Consider the following 24,629-nt stretch of genomic DNA (forward strand, 5'->3'; position numbering starts at 1 on the left):
GGAGTTGACATTATTTATAAGTTCTTATCCTATTATTTATATTATTTTACTGGTCCAGCCCACTTTATATCATATTAGGCTGTATGTGGCCCCTGAACTAAAATGAGTTTGACACCCCTGCAGTAAGGAATTGCTTCTTATCCTTTGTTTCAGCAGGTACTGTTGTGTGTAGGCCACTGAAAAGGTGATATAACTGTGTTCAGTCATGTTAGGAAACATATTTTAATTTGAGTCCAGAAATCCTACATTATGACTTTATTGAAATGTATAGAATTGTAGCTGAACTTGCAAAATTCCTCTTCATAAGTAGGTCAGTGCTTAGGGTCCGCAGCGGTCTTTTGCACCTGGAGCTGTCAGGTATCCATCACTTAACCACTAATATAAGAAACAGTTTTGAATATAGTTTACTCAAAGCGATTGGATTCTGCTTTATTTTTAGGCTTCATTTCACAACAAATGCCAGATTCAGATACTTTAAGCACTTTTTGTTGCAAAACCATATTATATAAAAAAAACTCTGAATGAAGGGCTTGTATTGTAATGAAGTAGTCATTATGGTATTGCTACTTTTACATAACTCACCAAATGCGTATTTCAACACTGGATTCAGTGGGATGGAAACCAAAGATGAGAGATCATTCCTGCCAAATAGTAGGTATTTTAAATAGAAGGATGAAAAAACACTTTTGCGCTGAAGCAGCAAGTTTTTGAGTTTTTACTGTGTCAAAGGTGATTTATAAAAGTAGAGATTTGTTTAACTGTATATATTATATATAATAATAATAATAATAATAATAATAATAATAATAATAATAATAATAATAATAATAATAATAATAATGTTTTATTTATAAGCACCTTTCAGGACACCCAGTGACAGTGTACAACAAGATAAAACAGACAATACATAAAATACAAAAAAGTAAACAAATAGATTAAAAAACATAAAAGAGTAATTATAATATATGTAAATAAAAAATGTAAAATTGAGAGTAAAACTTATCATGGGTAAGCTACTGTGAAGAGGTGAGTTTAAAGTCTGGATTTGAATGTGGGGAGAGAATATATATGTGTTGTATATATGTTTTATTCTGCTATTGTCCTAGTATTATTCTATGATTTTAATGTAATTTTATGTGTTTCTATGCCTTTGTAAATCACTTTGAATTGCCTTGTGTATGAATGGTGCTATATAAATAAATTTGCCTTGCCTATATGTTTCTAAATATTTTAACATTTTTGTATCTATACACATATTGTATTCAACCACACACATCACAGTAGAAAACAGGAGGCTGGTGTCGTGACTTAACAGTTTAATGTAAATCCAAGACAAAGTGTGATTACATTTCTACACATATACAATATGCATATGTGAGCATACAAATTCTCATTAATAACTCGATTCACCTCGGAGACCGAAAAAATGATCAAAAGTAACAGTGAATAACAAGCTATAACATAGTTCACCACAACGCGAGCCCCTTCTCACCCTACAGTTAGTAAAGAGGACAATTAAAATAACTATATTCTTCTATTTGACGAAGCTGTTTGTCTGTTAAAATCCTCCTGTAAATTTACAATGCTATCATTAGTTTTTTCGAAGCCTAGTATAAATTCACTCCATTTTTCTACAACGAAAATGATTAAGAGAAGCACACAACATCATAATGGTAACACAAGCGCTTAGTAGCAAGTACTCAATTTGTTAGGAGGTTTAATTAATCCTTCTTATTGTCAATATTATATTTATTTAAACATTCTATAAAGCCAGTAAAATATCCATTCTCATAACATACTTAATAATATTAGGCTAAGGAACAGGGTATACATAGAACGCTACATCAACAGATTGAAATAATGAGACATCACACCCCAATAAACAAAAGTAAATAAGAAAAAGACAATTAACAGAGAAGTATACTAGGAAATACTGCAGCACACATTAGCTTTATCGACAAAGAATGAGATTTTACACCATTGAGAAACCATACAGCAATGGACACAAAAGGGGGTCAGGGTTTGATGCACTCTTAGGTTTTAAGAAAATGTAAATAAACTGTAAATTACTTGCATAAATGATGTTGTATAGACTGTATTTTTGAGTGTGCACCAAAAGGGATTGCATCATTTTGTGACTTTGACATTACATCTAGCTTAATATTTTTATGGCGTTCACAGGCTATTCTGGAACTAGATTTAGGTCTGATCTTTCACACCCATGTTCTGCAAATGAACGCCACAAAAATGAAAACCTATTGAAAGTAGATGGAAACAGCATCACCTTTCAGATACTTCATTAAGTCAACAAATATACTAGAGGCATTAGCTGGTAGAAATCAAATCCATATTGTTTACTGGTTTTGCACAGTTAAGAAAAAATGTTGTTTCGATCAGTTTTGGTTCCTAAATTCATATTATTGTAATCACCTGACACCCTCTACCAGTAATGGCATCAAACCTTGACCACCTCACCCTGAATTCCCCCAAGGAATAGCCAGCAAAGGAGCAGATCTCCTTAACAAAGGTTAAAAAAAAAAAACACAAAAAACATACACTCTCATTCTAAAGGGCTTTAAGAATGCTTGTGTAGCTAGATCATGAATTTGTTGGTGACAAAGTATGTTAGCACATGATTCATCCAACCTAACACCTGCTCCTAACCTCTTTGTACTTTGGGAAGCAGCTGCGACTTTTTCCAAATGACTGTAAATCTACACAGGCTGATGCTGCGGGTCGTCTGTTGACTTCTCACTAAGCTTCAAGTCACCTTCGAGGATTTTTATCCAAACAAGACTAATGTAGCAACGTGTTACATGCTCTCAGGAATGTTTGTCAGTGTTTTCCAAAGTTTCAGGAGGCTATTTCACAATAACACCGCGAGCAAAGTTGGAAGTTTTAAGTGTATTTTGTAGGAGATCGCCAGGCTTTACTGAGAGTGAGATGCTGCCTTTTATAGTTTCTCTAATTAAAATATCACCTTAAAGCTTTGGAGGTATTGTTTGTTATTTGGAAGGCAGTACTTTTAACAATAAATTCACTAGTTGGGAAGTCTATATTCACCTCAACAACACAAAACATCTTTACACTCTACATAAGCACATTTTGGTAATTGTAAGGTCACTCGATCTACATTAATGCTCACATTTCTGATTCCCCTTTTTATAAAAACACAAAACATTGGTTATGTGAAACAGAGTGATAGGGTATCATACACATCAAGTTATATTCCACAATGTTGAGCATACAGGACTTTTCTAAGTTGGATGTTTCATTTTTAGAAAATAGTGATTATTTCATAACCCCTAATCATGATGATAGTGGTAACTTTACATCACTTATCTCATATGGGATTTTGCTGGAGATCAGATGTATAATTATTGCATCATGCATGGCCACAAACAATGTAGAAATTAACGATCACCCACTGAGAAAGATCTAAAGCCATTTTAGATGTAGCAGGTCACATATTACATTCATTTTGTGCAGGTGACCATGGTTTTAAAGGTATTGTTGGTATACTTTTGATTAATTCATTTTACAGGTCATTCTATACCATGGCACACTAACGTAAAACGAAAACTTTTTTTTTTGTTTTAACAAATTCATTTTCTTATAATACCAATAAAGCTACAACATCAACAACATAAAAAATAACTGGCATATAAAACAATTTGGAGAGAGGTTAGATTATTATCGAACAAATAAACTCATTCAGTCAATCTATATAATAAGGGGACAAGTGTGAGGAGTAATGCAAATAGAACTGAAAAAAAAAAGCTTAGAAACACACTGCAGCTTTTCACATAGATGAATGTCCAGAAACTGAGGCAAATCTGCACAAACTGACTGTGCTGTATGCATTAATTATATTAAATCCTCCTTGTGTACTTGCACAGATGCAATTGCTGGGGCTAAAACAGCATGTCCTTAAAAGCACTTGTAAAGCATTTAACAGATGATATCAGAAGTTATTGCCTGTCTGCTCTAGCGACGCTATGGAGGATTGCTTGTTCTGTACTGTGCTGTGCTGTTCATGGTCAATCTATTGAATTCTTTGGTGGGAGGAGTGAATAGTCCAAGTGTGACATTGCTGTCCCCGTGCTGGTAGAGAGGGGACAGGACAGCAGTGTAGCATGAGTAAAACACCAAATTCCCTCAAACAGTGGAATGTTTCAGTAGTCTGTCTCATAACAGAGGAGCCAAAAGATTTCAATGGAAAAGCATCTCCCTTATGTGTGTGCTTATGCCCCAGTGACACAGAGGGAAGTAAGTAGTTAAAAAAAAAAAAAAATAGACAACAGTACAGAAAAGACTGATGTAACCAGCAACATACTATGTAATCACATCTTTAACTTGCCCAGACCCAAGGCTTGCATGCTGGAGCTGATGGGGAGTGGAGATTATCGGGGAAACAAGTACCAAGATGATGGACTCTACTCTGGGGCCCCGCAGAGATTGCTGGATTTGGATTTGAAACCCGATATTTCACCTTTAAGTTGAAGCGTCTATCTATAAGAGCCCCATTGGATTATCATTATCTCAACACTTACTATCATCAGCAGTGTTTCAACACTTAACACAGGTGCTCCCACCTCCACGGAATACTAAATATTACTGCACATCAACCCCTAGGTTACAAAATAGAAATGAGCCTGACATAGAATAAAAACACACATACTCTGATAAAACATCCACAAGAATTATTGCAACAATCTCTAAAAATAAACACAACATGTACTACAGCCATGTCAAAATTTCAAGATAATGTTAAGTAAAAAAAAAAAAAAATTAAATGCAAGTACTATGGCATACCATGAGGGAGAGGGGAAGGGGAAGGCTTTCACTAAACCACCAGCAGTTCTGATGTGCCCACTTCATGAGGACAAATTAACAGAAGAGATTATTTGTATCGTTGGCTACAAGGAAATGTTTGTAAAATTAAGCAGCAAACACACAAAGCAACAGCCCTATTGGTTCTCTAAGTGTTCAGGTATCCCGTTCGGCTGGCGTGGCGATGTCTGTGGTGTACCTGGTTCGAAGACAAATGGACAGTGGCAACAAATGGAGCTTGTTTCCACAAGGTGCCCTTCCAGGTGTACGCTGTGGCATTTCCCTTCTGTTCTGTTCTTGTTCACCTGCAACTCTGAGATGCTACCCTCAAACCTCGAACTCAAACAAATAACTTCCTATTATCTTCGCTGGCAAAAACAAACCACAACAGCAACAATGACGACAACAAAAGGATTCATGTCAGAATTATAGGTGTGCGTTCAGGTAAGGTAGTGCACCCCCCTCCCGTGGCTCCTACCAACCACCCGGGCTCAGTGTTACTATCAACCTGCTCAGTGCCAACTTGCTACCATTTTAGTCCCATTTAAGATAGAGAATTATCACCCTGCCCTCCACAGTCCCTACCTAAACTGACCCTACTCTTTCAACCAGCCCCCTCACTCGTGCCTACACAGTATCTCTCTCAAACAACCCTCGATACTCTGTCTTTTTTGCTGCAGCGAGGCTATCTCTAGCCTCACAGAATCACTCTCATGGCAACAATCACTTTCTGTCAGGCCCTTCTCTCGGACTAGCTTTTAACCTTAATGCGACCTCTACTGTGTCTCAAACATTGTACTGCAACTCATTCCCTGTACATGAAAACTGAGCGAATTATATCTCTGCTCTGTAATCACGATGCATGAATTCCCTTATGTGATTAAAAAAAACGAAAACAAAAGAAAACATAAAAATATATTCCAAACTACAGCCACATTTTGGGTGCCACTGTGATAGAGGTTTACAGCTACAGCTACACTGTACATTTTCTTATTTACATTAATATCCAGAGCAATGTAACAAGAGTTTATCTACGACTTTGGTAAGTACCCCAGGCAAGTTATCTCATGCACACATAATAAAATAGCTCAGCTTAATATCACCTCTGACATTAATCATCATCTATAGTATGCTGTCATTAAGGACAAGAAACAGCAAGGGCTGAGCCTACACCTGGAAGAGAGCTACAACTGCCCCAGCTAGGATGTCAAACCAAGGAAACATGTCTCTCTAAGTATAGCTATAGTCTCTTGTGGCTTTCAGGATACAAGCCAAGTAAACTGTGTCGTTATATCTGTAAGGCACTACGAGGGAACAATGGTCAAAACCTAAAGACTGAAGAGGGTTTAGAGGAGGTGGAGTACACACGCATGGCTGACAGTAGCACACACAGACAATCACGTTGTACATGCCTATGTTATTATAACCACTTTTGTGCAATCACATTGAAAAAAGAGGAACAAATAAATCTATTGGTATCATGGAAAAAAAAAAAAAAATTCTTGAACAGGTGCAGACTGCTACATTCTAAGAACGGGGCCCAGCTAAGACACCTAGCTAAAACTGAAGTATCATCGTAAAGGTGGAACATAAAGGAAAAATATCTATAAATACACTAAAAAGTTTGTTTGTCTTCGTTGGTTATATTCCCAGAAGCCTCCTCGGCTCGAGAAGGTGGAGTGGGGGAGTTGCCTCTCTTTTTCTCCCCACGCCATGAATGATTTGGAAATATTAAGACAGTTCAAGGCCATCAATATTTTTTTCTTTGAAGAGCAGCAGGTTTCCGTATTTCACCTTCTCCCAATTCTCTTGGGATTCCACACTTCCAGTAAGTAACCCCTGTTCAACAGTCATTTCCCAAATTTAAGAGGGGAAAACAAAAGAAAAACAAATCAGAAAACCTCCACTGTCACAAAAAGGCCTGTTTCAAACTTCCCTGTAAGAACTAATGAGACATTTCCTCATAAACTAAAGCGAAAAAAAAAACAAAAAAAAACAAAGAAAAGCAAAGGAAAAAAAAAAAAACTGGCCCTTTCAAATAAAAAATAAACCAAAGAAAACATTTATAACTATACCCCTCTGAAATTCAACCCCCATCTTTTCCTTCTAGAGAGGCTGCAAATCTTTTTTTCTTGTTCTCTCTGTCGTTATATCTTCAAGTTATACGTGACAGTTTCATGAGGATTGCATGTTCCTCTGTCTCTGTTTATGTCTGAGGTCGAGGAGAGGATGTCGACGGGGCTCAGGAAGAGTGGGTCGGGGGTGGGGGGGAAGCAGCAGCGCTGGGTCAGGCTCTCCAGTGTCAGTCAGTGTCTTCTCTAGAGGTAAGGGTACTGGTTGACCTTAGTGGGGCTCAGCGGGTATCCAGTGTAGACAGTGGAGGCGGGCGAGGCGCTGATGTAAGCCTGGTGGGCAAACTGGGCCTGGTACTGGCTGTGGTGCAGTGTGGGCGACGGCAACACGCGGTGACTCATGCTGACTGGGACCTGGTGAACGATGCTCGGGGGGTAGCTTCCGTGCTGGACCGCGTGTCGTGCTGAGCCCTGCGACGCCACTAAGTGTGCCACGGTGCCGGTGGAGCCCAGAGCAGCTGGGGCTGTGTAGGTGTACAGGTGGGGCTGGCTGGGCAGGTGTGTGGCAGCCAGGTGCGGGTGGACGTTGCCTGTGTGAGAGGGGCTGTTGTGATGGAAGGAGTACGGGGGCTGAGCGGCGATGGTGGGAGTGATGTAAGCCTGCTGGCGCCGATGGCCTCCGTTCCGCTCGGCGACCATATGCTGCTGGGCCTGGAGGAGGAGATGGTAGAAGAGCAGGATGTCTGAGTTATTGTTCCTCAACTGCAACTACTTCCAAAGAAGGGATAAGAAAGTCTGGCCAATGAATCGACTACTAGTGAAAATAAAGTTCATACACAGTCACGGACCACCCTTGTTTTCTTCAATTTCTTGTTCATTTTAATGCCTGGTATTTGTTTGGATATATATAATGATAACAACAAAAATAGCTCAAAAGAGTTGAATTTAAGAGCTGATATCTAGCCATTTTCCATGTTTTTCTTGATAATAACCAAAATCACTTAAGTTCTGAGCGCTTTTAGGCATTCCATGTTTTCTTTTCTGTTTGTTTTAGTCACATGATAGGCACAGGAGTTAGTACTTGATTGCATAACTATTGTTTTTGATGACTTTTGATGGTCTAATACTTTTTTCCGCGACTGTATGATTGTTTCTTCTTTCATTGCTTTCATGAAATGGAAACGCAAGAATATGTATTAATATGTCAAAGATTTAACATAAAACAATCCCCAGCTCTCTCTAAATATCCTGATAGCAACACCAAGCTTTGACAGCAAAAAGGCATGAAAAAGTGAGTGGGGAGTGACATCTTTAACCTCCTTAGACCTGGGAAAGTGAAAATTTTAGCTTTTTTACATTAAACAACTGTCTTGATTGGAAACTGCATAATGTAACAGGTTTTTCAGATACATTTTTTATTATTATTGTAATTTTTTTTAATGGAACATCCTTTGCAATAGACAGCATTTTTAAGTACAACTGTCAAACTTTTGTCCCCTACTGAGGACAAAATGTATTGCTGGGTCTCAGGAGGTTAAATATTGGTATGATGTTGGTTTAAGCACATAGCGGTAGAAAAGAGTATGTTGGACTTGGGGAGTTAGTATGGCCTGAAAATATTCATTCATTAGTTTTCCAAACTGGTTGCAGCAATGTTGAGCTACCCAGCTACCACTGTGCAAAAGTAGGGTAGACCCTGAACATATCACCAGTTCATGGCAGGGCTCACGTACACCAACAACCAGTCACTCTCAGATTTACATCTCCAGGCGATTTAGAGTGTACGGTACATGTCTTTGGAAGGTGGAAGGAAGCCGGAGTAGCCGGAAACAACCCAGGCAGATATGGGGAGATGTGTAAACTCCATAAACTGGTGCTGGAATTGAACCTCCTGGACAGTGCTAACCATCAGTAAATTGACATTATTCCTCTAAAGACTTTTCCTGCCCAAAATGCAACCTGTTTGCTACTTATAATTAACTGTAAATGTGCTTCTACAGACATTTTGAATCAAATTTTGGCTACAGGTGATGTAGCCAGAAAACAATTTATTAGACCTGTAAATCATCCATAACACAAAAAAAAAACCAAAAAAAACCCCTGCATATTTTCTTCCCATGCTTCCCAGCTATAGCAGCCAATAAACAACTCAGCTCAGAGAGGAAATGAGAGGAATAAATAGGTCCCAAATAACATGGGACTTCTCTGCTTTATTTTGTCATGTGTGTCTAATCTTTTCAAGATGCAGGCAACTCATTAAATCTCCCATCCGGTGTGTATAGCAACGTGGTTGAGTAGACTTTCAGCTCACGAGAATCAACCATTTGGAGATTGGGGTGAGAGTTAGAGAGAGGAGTCATTTTAGGTGAGAAGCCAAGAAGAGCCATGAATGTTTTTAGCACTTAAGAGGATGGATTCTAAAATTGACTTCCAGAAGGGCAAAGCTAAAACATCTATCTCTTTGCATCTAGTGGCTATAGGTTCAATGTCAGGTTTAATTTCAGACAGTCTGGCCTCGGTCCAGAATTTGATATACAAGGTTAAGGTGGCGGGTACAGATAGAGGAGGTATGAATATCAAAAATTTAATCAAATGTCTTAGATTTTATTTGGATATTGGAGATTTCATCCACAAACATGGTAGTGCAGCCCAGGGTATACAGTGGTATACGAAGTACACCTACCTATTTTTCAGTCAGCATTGCGTATACCCACTTCTAAATCCCCCTGATGTGTACCATTCATTAGTATCTGAGCCAAATTGCCCATGTTTTCCCCTAGGATGGTGAAGCCATGACCCGCCCTACTCTGCCTCTAATTGGCTAGTACTTGCTGCCTTCACTAATTAGATTGGTTAACTTTAGGCATGAGGACTGATGAGCCAATCAGAGGCAGAGTAGGGCAGGTTATGCCGAGGAAAATATTGCTAACTTAGTGCCAGAGCCAGGGCTCTGCTTAGCACTGGCCACCTCTGGAACCTGACTGGCCACCTCAGGTCCCAGTGTCACCCCAGTTGATTGACAGGTCACTGCACGTCTCATTGAAAGATATACGATTATTGAAAATGCGAACAAGAAAGGCAAAATGAATGTCTTTCAAATGAGTGACAGATATATATCGAGAGAACCTACTTTCATGGAATACATAATTCTGAGGTAAGTTTTAAGGTGGTTTCAGAATGAGTCACTGTTTTAAACTACTGGTCATATGACTGCACATTTAGAGAAGAGATTTCGTTGCCAATAGTTCAACTATGCAAGTCGGCTAACGTTATGAAAGGCTAACGTTATCCTATGTTTGCCTCATGCTGAATCCATTTACATTCATGCAGCTGCTTGTGTGACCAGTAATACCTACAAACTGCTCCTGATCAAGTCATGCTAATTTCATAATAGTGAACAAATACTACTGATGGATTTTTGGGTAAATTAAATAAAGTAGTCTTACATGTCACTATTTCTAAAACGGCGTTTTTCTGGACTAGTTAAAAAAAAAGGTCAAAAATTGAGAGTATACCCACTTCTCCAGGGACCATTACACCACTGCACAAACAGTATAAAAGTAATTGTTTTTGTGGAACTCTACCTGGCTGAGATTGAGAGGCTGCTGCTGGAGTGGGTGTGGCCCTGTGCGCTGCTGTCGGTAGGACCCGCCTCCAGTCACACCGCCCGGTACGTGATTACTACCTGCCACTACTCCATTGGAGGATTTAAATTTATAAGAAGAATTCTGATGGTTCATTGCATCTGTAAAAGAGAGAACACATGTTTTAGAAACTGTAAAAACCTAACAACTCATTAATTACCAGACAGCGCAGTCATCTGTATTTTAATTCCTTTACCTGGCATCAGGCGCTCACACTCATTTGGGGCCTCACTCGTCTGGGTTTTGAGAGGGGGGATGATGATTGTGCGGGGGTTGCCGTTATTGTAATTGTCCAGTATTGTGGTCTTTGTGTCATATGTGTTGTTATTGGTGGGTCTGGACTCCACAGTGTACGGGCTGTTGTTGCTGGAACAGTCGGACTCAGGTGAATCATGGACTGTTACACAACTGATGACATTCTTCCTCTGCTTAGAAGATGAGCTACACAAAAGGAAAGTGAGAGGAAAATTACTAATTTATAAATGCTGTCATTTAAACAAACACATGACTGTTACCATTTAAAACTTGGCATTCTTATGTCTTATATCTTAGCATGTTTTTTCCCATATTTATCATTTTCCGATTACACATTCTGTCTTTGCAGCCAAAAATAGCATCAATGAAAGTACGTAGAGATAGAGAGGTAAAGATAAATTAATTTGTTTGACAAAGACATAACAGTAGCATTGAAACTACAACATACAACATGCACAAGTACCAGATGGATCGTAGCTTAAAGCTTATTGGAGAAGATGTAAATGTACTGTTAGTGCAAACATACACCTGGTGTGTTTTTGCAGTGTAGACATCTGTTGCCCCTATTGCTTCCAGTGTGTACTAGGTGACTGTACACTTCATGTTGCAGTACAGCTTAACAGAGCATAGAGTTGTTGACAGATCACTCTATCAAATAGCTATATATCTGATGGATCAACTGCTGTAAAATAATAACAGCGTAGATATTTCCAATGGCCTTGGCTTACCCAGCATTTTATGACTTTATGACAGATGCATTTAGAACTGTCTATGTTGTCTCTTTCTTGGCTTTTCAAGTTGCGAGCACTATGGAAATTTATTCACCATCTACAGAAAAGTTATCCATCGCCCAGTCTTTTCCGTCACTGAAAATCTCTACTACCTATTTTTCTCCTTAAGCTTCAAAAATAATTAAAAATGACCTTCTTATCCACTGATCTGATAAATACGGAACACATTCCTTACAACCGGAACTGACCTATTGTTCTGTTTGTGGTCATCTTCTTCATCTGTGTCACTGCTGATGGTGATGATGCTGACTGCAGGGCTGGGTGTATCAGGGATGATGATGGTCTGTCTGGGGACGTGGTGCTGGTGCTGATGGTCGCGGGTGGTGCTGGAAGCCTGTTCTGCTTCATTAGCCCCCCACCCTCCGCCCCCACATCCCTGCGGGGGCGGGCAGTTGGAGGCCGAGCTGTTCTGTAGCACGGCACAGCGTGGAGGCGTGTTCTCCTTCACACGCTTGGAACGCTGTGGTGACAGCACCGCCTGAGAGGACGACACCTCATACGTTGACATGTTCCTAGTAGAAGGACAGAGATGTGCGTGAGTGGCTTAGGGAGAGCAGAGGACAAACAGACGTTGAAATTCACAAACCAATGACAGACTTCAGGATGTTAATGTAGCCTTGAACTGCCAAGTTAAAGACCTACAGTGGGTCTAAAGTCACCTGAGTGTAAGATTACCTGCTAGACATCTGGTGCTGCTTGTTCTTTTTGGAAGAGGAGTTGTTATTGGTGGAGGGCTGCCTCATAACATGTGCTACTCCCACATTAAGCGTCTGGTTGGATGGGAGTGTGACGTGACCAGCCAACAATGCTGGCTGCTGCATGATGGGATTGTAATGGCTGCCATGAGGGTGGGAATTCCTGAAATATATCACAGTTTTAGGTTACCAAGTAGACATATGCAGATACACTGCAAATGCAACAAAAAACATGATGTATAGAATTAATAAAGTCTATTTGTAAAATTTAAGTAACAAAGACAGGATTTTCTACAGACGCCAGCAGGTGGCAGCAGCTAACTTTTCTGGAAGGAGCAGAGGGAACAAGTGAGGGAAAGAGCAAAGAGGGAGGGCAGAGGAGCTGACACCAGCAGCTGTGGAGCGATAGCTCTGCAGAGGAAGTGCGACACTTTCCCAATCGTCTCTCTGAGGACAACAGAGCTGCCACTGGACAGAAAGGGAGGCAGAGACGAGGAGGGAGAAATGGTGGCAAGGGGGTGTCTGCTCACAGACGGACAGCTCCAGATGAATTTGAGCGTTCGTGGCCCCAGCAGCCTTCCACATACACATTATGTACCTGCATCCTCCTTATCATTCTGCAGATTGCCTCCTCCCATCTATCCATCCATTTATCGTGTCATCCCAGTGACAGGCTATACTCTGCATGATGTCTCTACATGTACATATATCCCATCTCCCTGAGGTAAATCTGCTCTTATAAAAGCACCAGTGTTCACATGGGGACAGAGATTCATTGAAGATAAAGGACAAGCTGTCAGCTTCCTTGGTCAGTCAGCCTTATGCTAAACACTATCCTACAGCATATTTGAACCTATACATGTCATAAAACTATGAATCAACTGAGCTGACCTGCTCTACAGACATATACCTAGTACAATAGGTAGAATGCTGATTTTTCTGAAGCTTTAAAATATGTCACCCCATTAGATTGATTTAGCCGGCTATACTATTGAATGTATGAAGAAGGTGCGATTCAAACTTTAGCAGATGTTCCCTAGAAGCAGTGTTACTTACCTCCAGTTGGCGAGAGGTTGTGTGCTGCTCATGGAGTCAGGGATGACAGTGGCATGCTGGACTGAGGTGTGGGTAAGCTGCTGCCAGGCTGGAGGAAGCAGAATCTGCTGGGTACCGCTGGGCCAGGCCTGCTGGGGAGGTGAATGAATGGGGATAAACAAATATGGGTGGTCGGGAGTGAAAAAAGGAGACAGCAAAGGAGGACAAAGAAAAACAGTCAGCAACTATGCAACAACAGACTGTAAATTTCATTAACTCGTGATGGGAAGTCTGCCACGGGAGTGGAAATTTACCCATGGTCTGTTTAGTATAAATATTATAAATGCATGAAAAAAGGGAAGTCATTGAACTCCGCTGATTAATTTGAATGTGTTGTGATAAATTACAGTATCTTTTCAAAAGTGCATAACAGCTGGTTTAAAGTAGTGACTGGGCATGCAAAATGAACTCCGCCGGCTTCAAGGAGACATCCATCGACAAAAGAGATAAGACTAGGAATTAATAAAGATGTACAGGAGCACCTTTCTTTGCGTGTACGAGTGAGTGTATGTGTGCATATGTGTGTTAGTGTGATTATGTCTTTGACTTGAGTCAAGTCAGCCTATGTACTAATTAAATTCTAGGCCTATTCAAGCTGCTGTGAAAGAGGCTACTTTGTATTTATAATGCAGAACCAGAGACATTAGACAAGCATTATATGCTCCAAGATGCACCAGCATGAGTGTGCGTGAACACATTCCTGACCATGTTTGTGTGTTACTGTGTGTAACCCTAATAGTTTAATGCAGTTGTATTGATTAGCACTTTAATGTCAGGGCTAATGAATTGTTCCTTTAATACCATTTGCACATCTATTTACAATGGCATAAGCATGTGCTGCAGTGCACAAACATTTAAACAAAAGAAGAAAAGACAGACAAGAAGAGAGAGAGAGAGACGGAGACAGAGACAGCGAGAGAGAGAGAGTGAGAAAGAAGCGCGCAAGATGCAATGACACTAATCTGTGCACATAAATTGGTAATAGTTCTATCTTATCTTTTCACTTCATCATTACTTTTACATATGTTTCTGTGGTCTTTTTGGCTACTTTCCGATGAAATATCAGCTCTGTCAGAAGTGTTTTTGTGTAAAGCAGGATGCAAAGTCCAAACCAACAAGCCTGTGCTTGATGTGCTGCAGGGGGCATCTGTAGGCCAGCAGTGCTGCCTTGTCTGTGCACTGATGACTGACGTCTCTAATGGAACATTCTGGTGCTGGAGATGGTCTTTACATCTCAGACCACATCCAAGGCCTTTTATCAACATGCCATTTAGAGACTCTAATACATCCATCCATCTCCTGCTCCTCCTCCTCCTGCTTGCTCTATCTCCATTCCTGGCACTCTACATGCCTCTCTCACTTGGTGTCTGCGTTGTGTAACCAGCCTGTCTGCCCTGAAATTGTAACCCAGTTAAGGGGCCGTTTTCTTTCTTCCCAGAGCCTACCATCACTATCAGCAGCCCAGTGCCTCCCACCTCGACCTACACTCCCCGGGTGAAAACCCTTTGTCACCTAGGGGCTTTGAAAGCCCCAGCTCTCACTCCTCAATTGTTTCCACATTTTCTGCATTCCTGCTCCAGATAAAGGTCCTGCTAGTTTCCCTGCCTCCCTGCTTGAAGCCTCCTTCAGTCTGCTCCCGCATTGCTCACCCATGGAGTATAGGGCTAAACTTGTATGGGTCCAAAGTGGGTGAAGTGTGCATGTGCGACAGAGAGCAGAGGTTGAGTGAAGGCACAGGTGGGTAGAATGCAACTGAGCCAAACAACTACCCAGCCAAGCTTGGGAGACCTCCCACAGTAAAGGAATAAACATGAAGAAACACACACGCTCTGCACACCCAGTTATTAGGTGTGCTGCTTGCTGCCCTATATAAACCATCTGCTTATGTTAACTATTGCCTGCCTTTGTTTAACAAGTGTGCTGACAGAGGTTATAGTGAATACCTGCAGTGTATGCTATTTACAAGTAATCTAATTTTCATTTGCAAATTAACATTACTTTAAATTTTCCTTTGCAAGACACAGCTTTTTTTTTCTCTCTGACAGATCTATTATATCCATGGATCTGGTGATGTTATGAATTTTCTGGTCATGCAGAGTCTCATCCAAGCTTACCCTGACCTCCCAGGATCCTCTGAGGCCTGTAATTTGGAGCGCCTGACTTGGAAGCAGCCCTGGAGCTAATCACCATTTGGTATCTGACAGATTAACCCACCATAGAAACAAAGGCGTGCACGCACACATACACACACAGGGCTTTGCTACTTGCCTGCCTGCCTACTGCATGATTAAGTAGAGATAAGGGAGCGCTTCAAACTCCCTAGATTCTCAGGGATATTTAAAGCCTTCATGGAAATTTCCATAGGGAAAGAGGTGGTGTGGCTATGGAAGCAGTCTACAGTGTGTGTGTGTGTGTGTGTGTGTGTGTGCGTGTGTGTGTCTATGAGTGTGTGTGTGCATGCGTGTGTGTGTGTGTGTGTGTGTGTGTGTGAGGAGAGAGTGATGCACAGTCACTCCATGTTACTTCCAACAACTGTATATTAGCAGCTAAAGCTCCGGCTTCACTGTGCAGGCTCCAGTGAAGGCCTTCTCTGTGTGAAAGGCTCCTGCCTTTGTGTGCATCAGACCGTGGCAGCCTCAGCCTCCAGGAGACTGGGGCAGGAGAGAGCGCAAGCGAGTGAGGGTGGGGGGAGTGAGAGGAGGAAAAGAGTGAGCCAGGGAGTAATGCACAGGAGAGCTTGGCCTGAATGTGCTCAGGATAAAACAGCTGCCAGCAGGGGCAGGGTCAAAAACATTGAGTGATTTCCAGCATCCATCGATAGATACTATTCTTAGTGAAGGCTTACAAAATGAGAGATGCAGAGCGCTTTGTTTGAATGTGAACAGGTCAAAGTTTAGAAATATTTTTGACAAGCACTATTATTGCTAAGACCTAAAAACTCAGTTTACTCTCCAGGTTCTGTTCCTACCTGTGTAAGGAGGCCAGGTTGGATCTGTAGAGGCTGGGCACCAGGGGCCTGCGTCACTATGGGAACAGCGTTCTCCATCCGCACAGAGTAACTGGTGTGCTTGGAAGGGGACGCTTGCAGCCCTGTGTGTAAATAAAGCACACGCAACTATAATGTCAACAAATAAACAGAGCAATAGCCTTTATATCTGCCCCTCAAAGAAATTTATGCTTTCTGGAAAAATTAAAACTAGAGAGCATGACATCTGTTATATACACAAGTCAAAATATCAGTATTCAACAGATGTCAAAATCCTTTTCTGTTCAAACATAGCAGCCCTACTAAGAAAAACAAAAACAGTAGCCGTAACAATAGTATAAAATTGCTTTTTATGATAGACATATCATCCATTCCAAAGAAAAATAAACAAATAATCTAATTCCTTAGAGCTCTTCTGCCCTCAGAGTGCAAACAGAGTAGACAAAGGGTTTAGTGAGTGAGATCCAAATTAGGATAGAAAATATCCTTTTGAGTGATTCATTGTCATCTCTGTATCACACTGTGATTGATATTTCCTGTGGATTCAAGGCTGTGTTGTGCAGCAAAAATACAAAAATGCTGAAAAAAAAAAGAACGGCTTGTGCTGAAACTGACTAAAATATGTATGGGAACAGACACATACAAGAACAACTGCTAGTCATCATTAATATTGGTTTGTTATGTTCTAACCACACATCAAGGCTTGTTCCACTGGCTGGTATTATCTTTTTTGATGTAACATTTATTATATCACTATGCCTATTCTGACCGTTTAGACGTCCTTACCTTGGAAGCCAGGTGGGCAGACAATGAGCGCCTGCTGGAAGGGGTCAGGCCGGGCAGCGCAGAGCTGAGGAGCTCCCGGCTGCAGGGGCATGCTCCTTTGGGCCACAGCTGCCATGGAGGCAGCGGAGGGCTGGTAGAGTGCAGATTGGTAGTTTAGTATGGAGACATCAGGACTTGCAAAGGAAAGGGTGGCATTGGTGGTGGAGGAGGGAGCCAGGTTGGTGGCCTAAAGGAATGATGGGACCAAAATAAAAATCATGAGAGTGGAGGTACGAATGGAAATGACAGGGAAATGAAAACCTCTAAGGCGGAAAGGCTGAAAAGCAGGAATCAGACATATGCAAACCGAAACCAAAAATTCGAACAAAACATGTAAGATGCAAACACAACCAGTAGGTCAAACAAAGATGGATTGGAAGGGCATCCATCATTGATGAATGCAAATGGGAGAGTGAGAAAACCAGTCGGCTGATTTGAACATCTTAAAATATGCAGATTGTTGATTTGATTAATTACAGTGAGAGACAGAAAGTGAGGAGAGATGCAATCAATGTTACAATTCTAGAATAATCAACCATCAATGTGCAAAATGCCACCACAGATTTAGATTAAAATGAATAGATTAACAGCATTAACTGCCCCACAAGCTTTTTTTTTTTTTTGACAAGAAAATGCACTTTTGTATGCCGTCCACAGTAGATTATGACAGACATCTCATGCATTTAGCGATGCTTTAAATGTCTGCTGCCCATTTAATGACAATAAACCACACAGCATAAGCCTCCCTTAACATCACCATTCAATGATGAATGTTGAATTCCTAATGATAGCATATACATGTCTCTTTAAATGAAAATGTTACAGGACCATAATGACCCAAAATAATAAGCTGCAAATTTTGACATTTCACATCACCGACTCACTATCTCGCTAGCAAATCAATATGCCTGACAGGAGTAATATTTCACAGGCAACAGTCATTCTATAATTATGTAAGCGTAGGTAACTCCAGCATGCCTTGACCATTAATAAGGCATGTGGAATATGAAGACAGCCTGGGAACATCCTAGATACAAACAAATGCTTTTAAGAGACAACGTTTGCTCAGCTTCTAAGTAGTATTTGCTCTGCGAGACACTGTCTAATTTTAGTCCTTTCATTAAGCTACGTAGGGGCGGAGGGAAATACAGAGACAGCACTTTCATTTTTCATTTGCTCTCTTTAGCGTGTTCGATGAACACCAGGGGAGGGAGCATAATCAATATGGCACTGTGGCATTCATCATAAACAAGCATGGAAGTAGCAAAATACAAGCCAGAGATGCATTCCAGCCTTGCAAATGAATTGCGCTGAATAAATCACTAACTTAAGTCTGTCTATATGCCCTTAGAGCCAGGCGCAGAAAAGACAAGCTGAAGGAATGTTAATCCATTTAAATCACAGCAAGATGGGGTTTTTGTTGCATGCTACACAGTGTGAGCTGGCTCGATATAGTTGGTGATAAAGAACTCTGTTTACTAAAGAGAGGGGTGGGAGAGCAGGAGTTGTAGCTAAGCACAATCTGGAAAACCTTGCAACCCGACGCTCGGTGATTCTGGCAGAAGCCAAAAGTCAGCAGTTTCGATTCAGAGACCGTACGGGAACGAAGCGGTAAAGCACCACAGGCTCAACCCAGGGAAATGGGAGGAAAGCAGAGAAGACAGAGGAGGACAGGAGTGAGAGGAGGGAAAAGAGGGAGGAAGCCTGGTGAAGGGATTCTTAAGGCCTGAAAGCCCCAGAATGCAAGGCAAGCAGGAAGTGGGGCTTGTCATGTGTGTAATCAGCACTTTGTGACAATCCCACAGGACCTGGGGCAGAGACAGAAAAGCAGACAGACAGATATACATGCACGAAGGCAGACAGGCAGGCTGGTAAGCATGGAAACATCCAGGCAGACAGACAGGATGGACAGAAAAAAATAGAACAAAGAAACAAACAGGCTGCTAAGCTGTTCAATTACTGACAGCTGGGTGTTTTAAATACTAATACTTGGATAAGAAAACATCTGACTGGTGGTCTCAGAAAAAGGGAAAATTTATATTTTTGCTTGTAATTTTGTAGTTTTTGGCTATGCGTCATGGCTGTGCATTATGTATTTGTTGTGGTTGAATGCTAAAATTAGGAAAAATGTATTGTTTGATCGTTGTATTAAGTTAGTGATAAAGGTGTAAAAGCACTTGAGGGGTAGGATTAAATAAGTTTATACTTCTTCCTACTCATGCAAATTTCAGACTTGCACACACTTGAAGACAGATTCTGTTCATTTAAATGTTATTTTGTTTTTGTCGTAATTTGCATCGTTTGGTTTTATTTTGTTTCTTTGCATGTTTGAAATAAATAAATAAATAAATAAATGAATAAAAAAAAATACCTGTGATATGATATATTTTGGCACATATTGATGGTAGATTTTTATTTACTTTAACTGCATTTCTTCTCATATGTTATCTTCTCAAATATAACACGTAAAATCACTTACTTCTCATGTTTTATTTACATGCCCCTGATTACTATTGGATGATGTTTTTACCTGGCTGTGCACAGTGTTCAGCTGGTTGTTGAAGGTCATGGTGAGGTTGGTGGAGGTGCTGGGGGCAACATGGGTGATAAAGGGCGTCTTGCTCTGGTTGACTGTGTCATACATGTTCACTCGACGCTTACAGATCTCCATATTTTGGAAGCACGACTTCACACTACACGGGGGGATGAACAAGAGAGAGACAGAAAAAGGAATGAGCGTCGTGTCTTGTGACTGGGGCAGATGTTGTTCCACTGTACAAAATGGTAATTGTATAAACAGCAACGGGGCTCGCTGAGCTCGTACTGTGTGCTGTGCGGGAAATCGAGGAGATGCGACATGGTAACAAAGGGGTGGTTGAGCGTTTCAATAGGCGTGATTCTCTTGTCAGCGTCAATGGTCAGCATCTTGGTTAACAAGTCAATGAACTCCCTCCTGTCAGCTTTCTCTGCCAGCATGTCGCTCCCCTCCAGATCTGACGTCATGTTCACCTAGAGGCAGGAAACAAGCACACAACACTTTAGCATTTCAAGTAGTTCTTCAATCGCTCATTGACAAATCAAGGTCTCTAATGGTTCTGCAGAGGACAGAGAAAAATCTCCCCTATAGTTTCTTCCCATAGACAGACTATTAATACTCACAAGGCCTCATCAGTTAGGGTGTTAGTCTGCGTGTCACAGAGCCCAGTGATAACCTTGCACCTTCGTGACATTATAAACATTTGCACTGGTATTCATAGCACCACTTGAAATATCTCCTGGCGCCTTCACTGAGATTTTTATCTATTCCTGAGATGTGAAAACAAACAAAAATCATGAACCCAATAAATGCTGCCATTGGCTAGTCGTTAAAAAACCACTTTTCACAAAGGACACCATTTTCTGAGAACCTCCAAAAAACGCTGACATGAGACAACTTATCCTAAATATGTTCTAAGGCATTTCTGGGAAGCAGCCTTGGAACATCGTGTTGCTTCATCTGTATTAAACATTGCAGCTTAGGTTGTGGATAAATATTGGGTGCAGATTTCGGCTGTAATGCAAAGCAATTTTTAGCTAAAGGAAATTGATTTGTACGGAAGGGGACTAAATCTGGGGTCTGCCTATGTCTGCTCTTTGGGTTGTCATGCAGCGTGAGGACTAAAGGAAGTGGGACAAGGTCATGATATAGCAAGTCTGGTTTTAAGAGAACAAGCAGATTGTCAGGCAGGGCGAGGACAGAGACAGGGACAGTGGCAACAGACAGGCAGCCTTGTTTATTGTGACTGCCATGCAGAGGGAGCAGGCCTGTTTTTCATAAAGACGCAGCGCTTATCTGTAGGCCTGCTCCAGGGGCTATCAGATGTGCTGCCAGTCAACACCGCAAATCTGATTCAATTCTCTTTCTCTATGCAGGTTATTCAGGCTCCATAACCATTCCTCTCTGCTTGCCATCTCCGCTGGCTGTGATAAAAGAATAATCTGCAGAAAGAGGTGAGAAATAATCACATTGTCCTCTGCTAGTGGAAGAGATGACTTTGGGAAATGTACACAGTTTGGCTGCATATGCACAGTAGTCAGCTGAGGTGCACAACAATAATCACACTGGATGGGAAAAATCTCCAAGAAGAAAAATAACTTTGCTATCATACATTAAATTAAGGTATGTAAATTTACTAGATGAATAAGATTCCTGCACGCTTCATTTTCTTTCACTAACAATGAGAGACATTTCAGAATCTGGATTTAAAAAGAAAACGTCCACCGTAAACAAAAGTTAACATCGAGGAAGGAGACTTCAGCTAATCATTGTCACCCTTGCATGTCTTACATGTCAACGGCTGTTTATGAAGCCACATCTGTGTCGTGAGGAGCACTAACATGCCACTGGAATGAGGGCAGGGATGGCAGATGTCGAGCAGTGGGACAGATTGGGATACGCCTCAGGAGATGTGGAGCTTGGCGTGCAGGATGCACAGGACAACAACAAAGATTTACAGATAAAATGTATTCCTTGGTAGGAGGAATAGTCAATGAAAGGCAGAGTATATTTGTAAGTGCATGTTATAAAATAAAGATAAGGTGAAGGCCAGTGTTGAACACAATCCTAATTCACTTTTCCTTTTCTCCTCCTGCTCCTCCTGGCAAGGCTTCTTTAACAGAGATATTGAAGGTCTACAGACCTTCGGTATCTATGTTTATACAGAAGGTTTTTCAGATCAGTCGGAATCCATTTTTTAGCAGTTTTGGCCCTACATCAGGCCTCTAGTGGGGTCCTATATTTGCTGTAAGTTGGTCTCTGATTTACCTAAATTAGACATACTTGTGAATAAAGCTGCACACATTTCCCACGACTGAAAGGAGGTTCATTATCTCTTCTTGGCACCCAGCCTCTGTGTCTTTCAGGGCCTTTAGCTATATCATCCATTATACACGCGGAGACAGATGTCCACAATGCTGACTTGTTTATATGGTCTGGATAGTGAGATGGGGCAAAATAGGCAGTTCTTTCACACATTAAGCTTGTGCAGTTCTGCTGCATCTCCTATGTGTTTTTGTAGTAAGCTGAGTCTGGCTGCAATAGTGAGAGGAATACGGGACATAGAGCTTGAAGCGTAGGAGACAGAGATGACCCAGGGGATATCATACCAGCGCAGGTTGGTTTCATTAAACTCTGTGCACTGTATATGTGTGTGTATGTGTATGGTAACTGTAAATTCAACAAGCCCAGGCAGCGATACTATCTTGTCTCGTCCGACAGCATGTTATTCCAGACAGGCCTGACAGCGGCCCTGGGCACAACTGGACAATCATAATTGTCTCCATCAGTTAAGTAGCCACATGTGTTGTATATCCACATGTACTGTTTCCAGAGGTTGGTTATGTATCACAATGACCATATTCCAAAAGAAACACTTCACCTGCTTGAGTCTAATCTCTTGGCTAGTCATTATCAGAGGCCGAATTGAGAACATGATGACGAGTGTACTGCCAGAATTCTAAGGGCTTGGGAAAAAAAAACATTGTAATTTTCCATCCCCTCTGCCATATCTGCCAGCAGAACCAGTATTTGGTGTACAAAACAACACTCAATATCATCTCACTGTCAAGAATGTCCTATCAAAATGTCATGGCTACATGTGAACTTTCCCAGTGTGAGGAGGTGAATTTCCTCTGAGTCACACACACAGAGGTGACATTACATGTTAAGTTGCAGCATTTTTCCATATGTAGACTATGTACATGTGGCATATATGTTGCTTCTTGGCGTTACATAAGATCTTCCACAGATGACGGGCAGGTCTGTAGGAAGAGAGGGGCTAAGCAGCTGAGTCATGCAGACACAACATGGACCGGGTCCTGCTGAGCCAGTCTGCAGAACTGGTTGTGACACAGTGGAATGTGTGAATGTTTTTATGGGTGCACATGTCAGTAAGCAAAGCAGACCTAGAGTATAGTGTTTTTTCCTCATACCATTTCCATCCTTACATGCACTGCAGATGTACAAAGTAAAGACACAGCCAGGGTATTCGCTCAGGCTTAAGTAAGAAAGCAAACTGTACATATCAAACATGTTAACCAGCCTCACCACATGTTCAGCTCAAATGTCGGTCTGTATCTTATTAGATAGCGGTTAAGCAAAATGAAGAGCAGAGGCAGTGTAGAGGAGGGGTTTCAGTCAACAGCTGGTTTCATTTCACTCAGTAAAACTCTATATAGCAGAGGAACTCCACAGCATCTGGAGATCAGGCTTTGGCAGGATAAATATTTTAAAGGATCTCAAATATTTGATAGCTAATTCTTGGGATGTGGTGGATCATACTAGCCCGAGACTTGAATAGCCCCATAAGGTGCAACTTCAATTGTAAGACAGGGAGACGTAAGAGTTGCAAAAGACAGAGCAATTGCAAATAATAAATCTATTGTTCTTCTTGCGGGTGAAGGACTTGTATTGCTTTGCGATATTAGAACAGCATACCTGTGCCATATCATCCAAACAGTTGAAGATGTACTTGCGAGCCTCCTTGGACTTGATCCCTGTCTCACCCTCGTGGTCCTCTGGAGTCTGCGGGAGACAAGAAGCAGATGTTCCTCTCAAATCCCATCACACTTCCCCTCTGGAAATGCACTATTTACATTTCGCTCATTACAGCCTCTTGTTGTTGATGTGCAGCAGGACTCGGCTTGCCCTCTGAGCAACCCTGGGGTGGCGCACAAACATTCATCTAACAGCCAGAAAAGATTGGGGAAACTGCATGTTGAGGCACACAGTATATCATATCCCACCAGTACTGAACCAATATACAGCACATGCAACTTACTACACAGAAGTTTTATGTGACAGCAGATAAAAACAGAAACCAAACACATTAAAAACAGATAAAAAAGCAGGTGCAAAATGCAGATATATGAATATAAAGCAATTAAATATTAACTAAATAAATTAGTTTTATAAGGGATTTAAAGGTGTTGAGGTCGGAGCAGTGTTGGATGGTAGGTGGAAGGGAGTTCCAGAGGGTTGGAGCAGCAATAGAAAAGGCTCTGTCACATGTATACAGACACTACAAACAAAAAGTTAAAGATATTTCTTCTTTTTTTTTTGTCATTTTTTTTTGTCATTTTTGCCATTTGTAAATAAAACTATGTCTGGCCATTATAAAAATGTGTTTCAATTCAATTCACACACAAAAAAGTAAAATCCCAACTGAAAAAAATAGCCCAAAAAATTTAAATACCCTTAACTTTTTGTCTGTAGTGTACATAAGATATAAAGAAACCTTCTATGTGTATAGTCTAATGTGTTGATCAGCAACCTTCTGATCAAATATACTTTTAAGTTTGCAGTACCTAATTCAGCTGCCTTTACAGAGAAACATATGGCAAGGTCACATTAAAGCTCAGTAATTAATGTTTGACTTATGAAAAAATAGCCAGGA

At 41.0% G+C, this 24,629-nt stretch overlaps 1 protein-coding gene across 3 annotated transcripts in view; it reads right to left on the bottom strand.

The window, feature by feature from the left end:
* Nucleotides 1-1,301: 1,301 nt before the first annotated feature.
* The window catches only part of hipk2 (homeodomain interacting protein kinase 2), a 73,581-nt gene continuing 50,253 nt past the window's right edge, over nt 1,302-24,629 (bottom strand). The window contains exons 5-15 of one of the 3 annotated variants that reach the window (XM_030136596.1): nt 23,672-23,758; nt 20,021-20,205; nt 19,727-19,889; nt 17,158-17,287; nt 16,354-16,475; nt 13,347-13,477; nt 12,271-12,453; nt 11,784-12,107; nt 10,746-10,990; nt 10,490-10,650; nt 1,302-7,616 (exon numbers count right to left, since the gene is read on the bottom strand). In XM_030136596.1, the coding sequence (XP_029992456.1) occupies nt 7,152-7,616; nt 10,490-10,650; nt 10,746-10,990; nt 11,784-12,107; nt 12,271-12,453; nt 13,347-13,477; nt 16,354-16,475; nt 17,158-17,287; nt 19,727-19,889; nt 20,021-20,205; nt 23,672-23,758 (2,196 nt within the window). In that variant the 3' untranslated portion in view covers nt 1,302-7,151. Of the gene's footprint in view, nt 7,617-10,489; nt 10,651-10,745; nt 10,991-11,783; nt 12,108-12,270; nt 12,454-13,346; nt 13,478-16,353; nt 16,476-17,157; nt 17,384-19,726; nt 19,890-20,020; nt 20,206-23,671; nt 23,759-24,629 lie in introns of all 3 variants that reach the window. The other 2 variants (XM_030136595.1, XM_030136594.1) reach the window with 2 other exon arrangements.

The sequence above is a fragment of the Sphaeramia orbicularis genome, chromosome 6, assembly GCF_902148855.1.
Source record: "Sphaeramia orbicularis chromosome 6, fSphaOr1.1, whole genome shotgun sequence".
Lineage (NCBI taxonomy): Eukaryota > Metazoa > Chordata > Actinopteri > Kurtiformes > Apogonidae > Sphaeramia > Sphaeramia orbicularis.